This window comes from Vipera ursinii (genome assembly GCF_947247035.1).
Source record: "Vipera ursinii genome assembly, chromosome: 1".
Lineage (NCBI taxonomy): Eukaryota > Metazoa > Chordata > Lepidosauria > Squamata > Viperidae > Vipera > Vipera ursinii.
In genome coordinates this window covers 305,075,971-305,085,906 of record NC_139512.1, presented here as the reverse complement: position 1 = coordinate 305,085,906, position 9,936 = coordinate 305,075,971, and the positions used below count along the sequence as shown (strand labels likewise).

Below are 9,936 nucleotides of genomic sequence, written 5' to 3'. Positions count from 1 at the left end.
ATATATTTACCCGCAGCAGCCATCACGTGTTGCTAACGTGAGAGGTTTTTGTCGCAAAATGTATGCACATAAGACACGTAGGCGATTAAAAGACGAATCTTATGCATTACATTAAAACATCCGAAATATTTTTTTTTAAAGAGACATTATTGATATAGCCCTGAAGAAGCCGGCTGCCAGGCAGCGAAAGAGCGGCGTTTCCCCAGCGAGAGGCGCACGTCAGAACAACTTCAATTCCGGGCCTCCGCCGCCGCCTCCCCCCCCGCCCCCAATTTCAATGGAAGAGGGCTCCGAGCATCGCTTCCTAGGGGTGATGACACGGGGTGGGTGCCGTCTGCAAAAGTCGCAGTAATGGTAGCGTAACGTTATCAGCCTGGAGAGGCGACCATTTCCAAAGGAAACGCCTGACGCGAATCCTCTCCAAATGTTTCCGAGAAGCAGGGGGCCTTGGGGGGGGGGAGTTGGGGGGGGGAGAAAAAAAAGGACCACTTTGAATTTGGGGCCGTCCGGCTCCTCTCCAGAGGCTCCCTTTCCATGACGTCACCGCCGGCGGGAGCCAATGGAGCCGCGATGCAGAGGCGGCCGTCAGCGCAGGTCCTCCTCCTCCTCCCTTCAATGTGAGAGAAAAGGGAGTCTGCCGAGTAGCGGGGTTGACGCGCCGACGCCGACGCCTGCAGCTCCTGGAGGGGGGGGGGATCCGTAGACAGAGCCTCCGGCAAGAGACCACGGCCCGGTGGCGGCTTTTTCCTCAGGCGATGGGGAACTTCGTGGCCCGAGAAGACTTCGAGTGGGTCTATACCGACCAGCCGCACGCCGACCGCCGCAAGGAGATTTTGAGTGAGTTAAGGAGCGTTTCTCCGCCTTTGGGCCGCCCCGGCCTCTTGTGCGGCAAGCGCCGCGTTGCGCCGATGCCTATATGTGGAGAAGCGCGCGCCTCGCGCCTTGAAGGTCGGTCCGGCTGGCGAGGAGGGGCGTCGCCTTCTTCCGAAGCCTCTCCGAATTTTTTCGTGGCGGGGGAGATTTCTGAAGCGGGGAGGGAGGAGGGCGAGCAAAAGCCTCTTGTGGTCGCAGGGAGTCACTTCGTTTAGATCAGGGGTCTTCAAACTTGGCCCTTTTATGACTTGTGGACTTCAACTCCCAGAATTCCTCAGCCAGCAAAGCTGGCTGAGGAATTCTGGGAGTTGAAGTCCACAAGTCATAAAAGGGCCAAGTTTGAAGACCCCCTGGTTTAGATAGAAGGAGACCTTTTCCTGGCGCTTTTCGACGCCCTGTCGAGTTTCTCCGTCTCTCTGGGTTGGTTCCCTCCTTGCTCCAAGTCGGCTAAAATGCCTGTTTTCTTCTTGGGAGGCGGTCCTGAGGGACTTAACGTGACATCCCAGTTGTGGCTTTTTTTTTACCATTAACTAACTCCCCAAAGGAAATGTTGGACTCAAGTTCCACTCGGGCTTTTTTCCTACCTTCAGAATTTATGAGCCATATTTATTGGCTGATTTATTCGTCTTATTTATTTATTTTATTTATTTTATTTTAATTCCATTTATATCCCGCCCTTCTCCGAAGACTCAGGGCGGCTTACAAGCTTAGCAGTAGCCTTCATTCTATGTATATGCCTGCTTATTAGGGCTTAAATACACCCCGCAAGCGGCATTATTACAAAGTCAGCTTAATTGCCCCCAACAATCTGGGTCCTCGTTTTACCTACCTCGGAAGGATGGAAGGCTGAGTCAACCTTGAGCCTGGTGGGACTCGAACCTGCACTAATTGCAGGCAGCTGGTGTTACTTAAGGAGGCATTAGCCCACTGCTCCACCAAGGCTCTAATTTATTCAGTTATAAATAAAAATGACTGCATGATAAGCCTGGTTATCTCAGCAAGTAATGAAAGTAAGTTTGAAGGAAGTTAACTTTTATGTGTTGGCTGTCATATACAGGTAGTCCTTGACTTGCAACCATTCATTTAGTGACCATTTGAAATTACAACAGCACTGAAAAAAGAGATGAGCAGTTTTCTTATCTTATCTTATCTTTTAGGAATCCAATTCGCTCGTCCCATTTCCCCACACACACACACACACAACAGCAATCTTCTGAAGGAGGATCAGCCTAAAAGGGTGTGATGGTCACTTAGGAAACTTCCATGGTTGAGTGTCGACTGGAACTTGGGTGTCCCTGATTTCAGTCAACGCTCCTTAATCATCCATTCGTGTTTTTTTCCAGCTTTTTTTCCTCTTAGATTGCACTCATTTTGCCCTTAGGCATCCTAGCCCAACACCTTAAACACTAATTTATGCTGGCTCTCCACCTACTGCTTTTTAAAAAGCCCCTATGTGTGTAGATGTGTGATTTCGAAATGTGATTTTAAATAACACGGGTACTTGCGTCTAGGTAGTTGAGTAATTAAGCTGTGAACAGTTGTGAAAGCTGAACAGTGATGAGTAAGGAGGTAAATCAGTGGGCCAAGTAAAAGCTGCCTGCTTTTTTTGATGTGCTGAGCAGCTAGTAGAGTCACATACTTTATGCAAAGCAGTAAGGGGAATAAAAGTTTGTGCTTAACACAAAAACTTGCCGAGGGAAATGGAAGATAGATATATAACGTTAAAGAGAATGTTGAATTTATTCTTAAATAATCTGTGAGTTGAAAATAGTTGCAGGTTAAGCATTTGTTCAGATTGCCATCAAGAATTACGTAAATCCAATTTGATGATGAACAAACTATATCCAGACAGACAGGTCTTTTAAAATGTTGTACAATATTCATGAAGCATTGGAAAACAAACTAATTTATTTAAACAGTTTAAATTTGCCTTCCCCATGCCTTGGAGTTTAATTATTATTTTTTATTAAGTGTTTACATTAGCAAAAGACAAATGCAGAAATATATAAAGGAAAGATGCAGGAAAAAAAGTTAAAAGGGAAAGAAGCATACACACTCATTATTTCTCTGCTTTCCTTAACATTACAATACCGTATTTTCCGGCGTATAAGACGACCCGGTGTATAAGACGACCCCCTACTTTTAAGAAGTTTTTCAAGGTTTTTTGTCTTATACGCCGGAAAATACTTACATGCCCTGCCCTCCCTGTCCGTCATAATCCAAAATTCCATTTGGATCAATCAAACACAACTCAGTGATGCCAGACTGGATTTGCAAACAGATCCAAAACTGTCACATTCAGAATCACCATGGTATCATGTTCTCCTAGAGTCCTCCATTGAATTCAACAGACTGAAGTAATTAAGGAGAGGTTTGAATGAAAAATACGCTAGACAGTTTTAACTCTAACACTCACGCGCCCCCTCCCCTTTCAAAGGATTGTTTTTATGGTCCTGTCTTTCGATGTTCTTATCCCATCTCTTTCCATCTGCAATTTTCGGACAGCTTTTTGTTTAAATAAAAAACGTATCCCAAGAGTTATCGATAGTCTTTACAAAAAACTAAGGCCCCTCGAGTTCAGAAGTCTGCTCCCCCCACCAAAAAAAAAATCCCAGGAGGTGCTGGGCCGTCCTGCCGCTGCCCGAGGGGAGGGCCTCGCGCCCACCAGACTCACCTGTGACCAGCACCGCTCTCCCCCCCGTGGGGAATGCGCTTCCGCTGGGCGGTGCTGGCCGAGACGAGCCAGCAGGCAGCCACCGTGAGCGCGGCGCTGAGGGGCAGCAGCAGGACGGCCCAGCGCCTGCAGGATGGCCAGCAGCCCCATGCGCAGCAGCAGCCGCCGGCTCAGCAACAGCTCCGAGCGCAGGAGCCGCACCGCCAGGCTGCCCAGGAAAAGCAGCCACACCGAGAGGCTGCACGCCCAGTCCAGCTCCATGAGGGGCAGGGTGGGAAGCTGGCCGGGAAGAGGGACCGGGAGCCCGGGCCGAGCGCGCCTCGGCTGACGGTGAGAGGGAAGCGGCACATGAAAAAGAGGCTGCAGGCGGAGCTGCCCCGCCCTGCGCCGAATGGGAGAAGTTCAAGGCCTGGGGGGGAAGCAGGAGGGGCGCAGGCCGTGGCGGGGTGGCGGCTGCCCTCCGGCGCTGCCTGCCGCCCGGGAAACGCTGCGCCTTGGGGGCCGGCAGAAGCGCGGGAGCAGCGGGAGGGCCAGCGGGGCCAGTCAGGCCTTCGCCTGCTCTGCGACGGACAAGAGCCGACGGGCAGCGCCGCCTTCCCGTGGGGAGAGCTGCCCGACGCTCCCGCCCAGCCGTGTCCCGGAGCCGCGCCGGAGATAGCTCGGTTGCGCGCGGCGGCCCGGCTTTGCAAGAACGGGGACGCTCGACTGATTTGTTTTTTTCCCCGCCGTATAAAACGACCCGGCGTATAAGACGACCCCCCCCAACTTTTGAGGTGATTTTCAGGGGTTAAAAAGTCGTCTTATACGCCGGAAAATACGGTAATTCCCTTATTCAGTCTTTTTTCAGTACTCAATTTAGAAATCAGCATAACACACAAACCAACCAAAACCCTCCAAAACACCCTTAGTAAAATAAGATCCAGCAGCCTCAGAAAACAAACAAACAGGAATTTACAACATACAGTGGAACAGCCACTATGTAGGACAAACAGGCAGAAGAATAGTAAAACAGGAACACCAACTAGTAATCAGAAAACATGATGAAAACTCTTTAATTTCGCAACATATGGACAGACCTAACCATAGTTTCAACTGGGAAACTGACCATCCTAGGCCAAGCCAAGTCCAAAAACTTTAGAATGCCTGAAAGCCTGGCAATCTGACAAATTGGTCATCAACAAGACATATAAACATTAACAACATCTACGTACTGTGTAAAAGACAATCGAGAACAGAAAGATCAAAATACTACCTCACCAGCAAGCCACACCCAGATGAGCATAGATTAACACCAAGATTAACACAGACCAACAATCAAGAAGTGAACAATACCCCAATCAAGGAATGGCCAAACAAGGTAACCATAAACAACCCAACCAAAGAATCTCCCAAGACCACACCCATCAACACTGACAGGGCAAGGGTCTGCAAGAAACCCGAGCCACAGAGCAAAGCCACAGCCATCCTGGGAAGCCCAGCCACACCAGCCCAGTCCAGCACTACATCGCTAGATTGTAGCTGCCCCAGTCCAACACTGTGTGAACTGCAGCCAGTCCCAAGCTAGCCTGCTAGCAGGGCATGAGGCCACAACCATCTCAGGAATGTCCAGCTTACTTCAGAAATTCTCTGCCCTGCATTCCATCTCCTAAGCTGACCCTTTGCTATGTTCTTCCTCCCACTTCTGATGGGGCATGTCCAGTGTAGCCCTTTGTGAGGCAGCTCCTGGCCATGTGAGGTCTTCTTCCCCAGGTCTTGCAAGGAAAGTACTGCATATGATGTTGGGAGGAAAGCCTTGTGTGGCCAGCAGTTGACTTGCAAATGGCCAGGCTCAGTGTGCTTGGTTTAGCAATAGCAGTAAGAAGGAAAGGCCACAGTGGAGTGCAGGAGGCCAAAAGGGCTGAGATGGAGGGGACATAGGCAGGTGGCGAGAGTTGAAGCACCCCTGCAGTCATAAATGTGGGTGGGCTACTACCAAGTATCCAAACTCTGATCACATGACTACAAGGGTATTACCATGGCCATAACTTTGGGAACTGGGTATAACTACCATTGATTCAGTGCCACTGTAAATTCAAACAGTTGTAACTCGAGGACTACCTGTAGTCTATACATTTGTACTAACTCAGCCATTCTTTAATGTAAACTTCTAATTTCTGACTGAGTTTTTTTACTGAAATTTCAATTCTTTTCAAACTGTCAGTTGATATTTATTCTCTTCTTTCAACAGGTAAACATCCAGAGATAAAAACTTTGATGAAACCAGACTACAATGTGATCTGGTTGGTTGTACTTATGGTGTTTGCACAACTTGTTGCTCTTTATCTAGTTAAAGATTTGGACTGGAAATGGGTTGTATTTTGGGCGTATATATTTGGCAGTTGTCTCAACCATTCCATGACTTTGGCAATTCATGAGATTGCTCACAACAGTGCCTTCGGTAATTGTAGATCTTCCTGGAATCGATGGTTTGGAATGTTTGCCAATCTTCCACTTGGTGTACCATACTCCATATCATTCAAGAGATACCACATGGATCATCATCGTTATCTTGGTGCAGATGGAATTGATGTGGATATACCTACCGACTTTGAAGGATGGTTTTTCTGTACCCGTTTTCGAAAACTCATGTGGATTATTCTCCAGCCACTTTTTTATTCTGTTCGACCCCTCTATATTAACCCCAAGCCAATATCTCGATTAGAAATAATTAATTTATCAGTTCAGTTTATCTTTGATGTTCTTGTATACTATTTCCTAGGAATAAAATCATTGTTCTATCTTCTGGCAGGAGTAATACTGGGGCTGGGCTTGCATCCTATTTCAGGACATTTCATAGCTGAACATTATATGTTTTTAAAGGGGTATGAGACTTACTCATATTATGGGCCACTAAATAAGCTTACCTTCAATGTTGGCTATCACAATGAACATCATGATTTTCCTAACATTCCTGGAACAAGTCTTCCACTGGTAAGTAAATATTAGTGCATTTATTTTGTTTTTACAGCTTAAAAGCCCATTTCATGAATATGCTATTCTACAGCCAATGAGATTCTGGCTGCTATTCAATATCTGCTATGATTTGCAATCTAGCATAGTCATAATACTTTGAAATTAATGTAGGATGTGTGTACTTTCATTACAACTACTTACTACTAACTACCATTACAACTTCTAAGTGTTTAGAATGTAATGGTGAAAGTAAACTTTTAATGAACTAAATAGTCCTTTGTTTCAAATAATAATGCTTACTCTTCAGAGCAGTAGCATATATTTAGATGCCAAGATCCTTTAACAGAGGACAAGGGATAATGACCCCATATATCACCCTTTGATAAAGTTCAAGTATTTTTGACAAAGTAGACCCTTGATGTAAGAAAGGGATTTATAATTGATGTAAGAAAGGGCTTTATAATTACCACAGGGCATTTGCTTCCAAGCAGGCCTTAGCTGAAAACATACATCTTGCAGTTCAGGTTTGCACAAAAATTGCTATATAAAGTTACCTAATATTTCAGATTTATCATAACTTCTACCACAGTGCTAATAAGTTGTCTTGTGTCAAGTCAGTATCATCAAATTTAGCCAGTAATTATGTTGTACAATTTCTGTACACATACATTGCTTGCTTCTGTGGGTTCAGCAGACTTGTTTCAGATTTCTGTTGATGGCCTTAACAGTTTTGTTAGCAGTTTAATTGAGGAGCAAGAGGAAATAAGTTTATACAGTTTGCCTTGCTGATTTTGGAAAATATGGGATAGAAGAACATATGGATGGAGCAGTGTCAAAATTCGTAGGGCATAAATACGGATATCTAGGATACAATGTCCAGATACTAGGACTGTCCAGAGTTGTCATGGATTGGGCAGCTATACAAATCAAATAAATAAATCCAAACTGAATAAATAAATACCTGTGGCAATGAGTTTCATTGCAGAAGATATTAGGACATGGAATATTTTATGGAGGAATAAACTGCTCAGATACTTCTTTTGGAAAAATTCGCAAAAAATATTTGAAATTAATGCATTGACAGTATAACCCCAGTTCTTTTAACAAGAAATGTAAGAAAAGTTTTAAAGGAATTTTTATTTATTCTATAGCTGTCCAATCTTAAACAAGCAACTCTGTTGGAAGGCATGTAACAAAACTGGTGCATTGGTGGAACTCCCTAAACATTCAACAGTGTTGGAAATCAGTTTTTAGGAAGATAAATAATCTGTACACCACGAGTTATAGCAATATCTGAATTCTGTTTTTTAGCTTTATACGAAAGCTAAGGTATCTATAGCCCAGAAATAGAAGGTGATTAGTATTTCAGTGCTAGACCTTGGTACTCCAAAATTACTAGAAATGGTTTTAATAACACCTTGAAAACTTTGTAATATTCATAATGAGATATATATGATATTAGGTACATTTCTTTTAATCTAATATTTTTATCTGTTTGCTAAAAATTCAGACTCAGTTAAGAAACATTTGTCTCCAGTGCTGATACAGGTTTTATAGAATAGATAATCATTTTTATGGGAAATGTAAAGAAAATGTGTCAAACTAGCTATGTTTAGGACCCAAGTGACAGAAATTCTTAATTTGTTCCCAGTTGGGATACCCTTGGAAACATTTCTTAATTTGAAAACAAGTTTTGAAAACAAGTTTTTTGCATCTTTTAAAATTAAAGATACTGGATTAATACATATCTCCGTATGTTTCCAATTTTAGCTAAAGAAAATGGCTCCTGAATACTACGACCACTTACCACAATATAACTCTTGGATTAAAGTGCTTTATGACTTTGTGATGGATGACACTGTCAGCCCATATTCACGTATGAAAAGACCTGTAAAAGGTGATGAGAAACAAGAGTAAGCTTTCAGACAAAAGGTATCTTCACAAACTCCAGAGGTGTGTCTTCATGGTGGCTGGAACAAGATGTCACTTGATAAATACTTGATGGCTTTCTATCTTGAGCAAGGCTAGAATATGGATATATTGTTACATTTTAAAACAGGTCTCTGAAAAATTAAAACATTGATAGAATCAGAATGTTCCTCTTTTTCATTTTTTCTGGCATAGTTCAGTGCGCAATGTAATTAATATAGTAACTTGAGTCTTTAAACTTAGTTGTTTAAATATATACAATTTTGTTTCAAGTATCTGCTGACTACAACTCTGCATACTCCTTATTTTACTAACAGTGTAATTATTAAATAAACTTATACTTAACATTAATTTTGATTTTATAGTATATTAAAATGCCTAGCTTAAATCACTTCTAAATACATGTATGTTATTAATTAGCATATGTAATGCTAATATAGCAGATAGACAGTATTGCACTATGATTATTTAAAAAAATACAAACTCTTTAAAATAACAGTACTCTGACTTCAAAATAAACATGTTTCCAAAGAGCTGAAACAATTGTATTAAATTTAATTAAAATCAGCATCCATCCAACAGAAGCTCGTAAATTCAACAGTGTGATAACATATTTTGCATTTGTGAAAAAAGAGCATGTCATCTGATCTTATTTGGAGGATATCCAGAACCTTCAGAACAAGAACTTGGGTGTATGAGGGTAAGATGAACTTAAAGATAGTGGATTTTTTAAATAGATATTTTATTGGTTTGGGGGATATCCCACAAGATCTGGCAATTACTGTTATAAGGAACCACCTACAACAAGAACAAGGACAACACCAGGACTCACTCCATATTGAAGATCTTGTACAACTTGTGACTTTGTGTCTTAAAACATATTTCACCTTCCAGGGCATTATTTATGAACAAATTAAAGGGACACCAATGGGATCCCCCATTTCGGGTGTCATTGCGGAGGCGGTTCTACAGCAGTTGGAGGCTGTGGTGACGGCTAAGTACCGCCCTAGGTTCTGCAGGACAATTAGGAGCGTTACAGCCAATTGGGGTGGGTAGACCGGTGACCCGCTCAATGAGCAGGGCGCAAAAGCAACTGGCTACATAAGCAGACCCCCGGAACTCCTGTTTTCACTCTGACAACGTCGGCAGTTTGGCCGACAAAAGCTAAGTGTTTTGTATATTAAACAGTTTTGTTTATATTTCTTTCCTGGTGTTCGATCCTTTTCTTTTTAATATGCACACACCCAGGATTCGTATTTTTAGTGTAATTAAAGATACACACATACATACATATACACACATATATATACATATGTGTGTGTGTGTGTATATATATACACACACACATACATACATACATACATATATTCCCATTTAGTTAAAAAGGTAAAGGTTCCCCCGCACATGCGTGATAGTCGTTTCCGACTCTAGGGGCCAGTGCTCATCTCCGTTTCAAAGCCAAAGAGCCAGCGCTTGTCCAAGGACGTCTCCGTGGTCATATGGCTGGC

The 9,936-nt window shown here is 43.2% G+C and overlaps 1 protein-coding gene across 1 annotated transcript; it reads left to right on the top strand.

The window, feature by feature from the left end:
- The first annotated feature begins 607 nt into the window (after positions 1-607).
- DEGS1 (delta 4-desaturase, sphingolipid 1) lies at positions 608-9,649 on the top strand. The gene is made up of 3 exons (XM_083372224.1): positions 608-837; positions 5,775-6,517; positions 8,270-9,649. Exons 1-3 carry the CDS (start codon positions 756-758, stop codon positions 8,414-8,416), a joined length of 972 nt encoding a protein of 323 aa, XP_083228350.1. The 5' UTR covers positions 608-755; the 3' UTR covers positions 8,417-9,649.
- Positions 9,650-9,936: the final 287 nt, after the last annotated feature.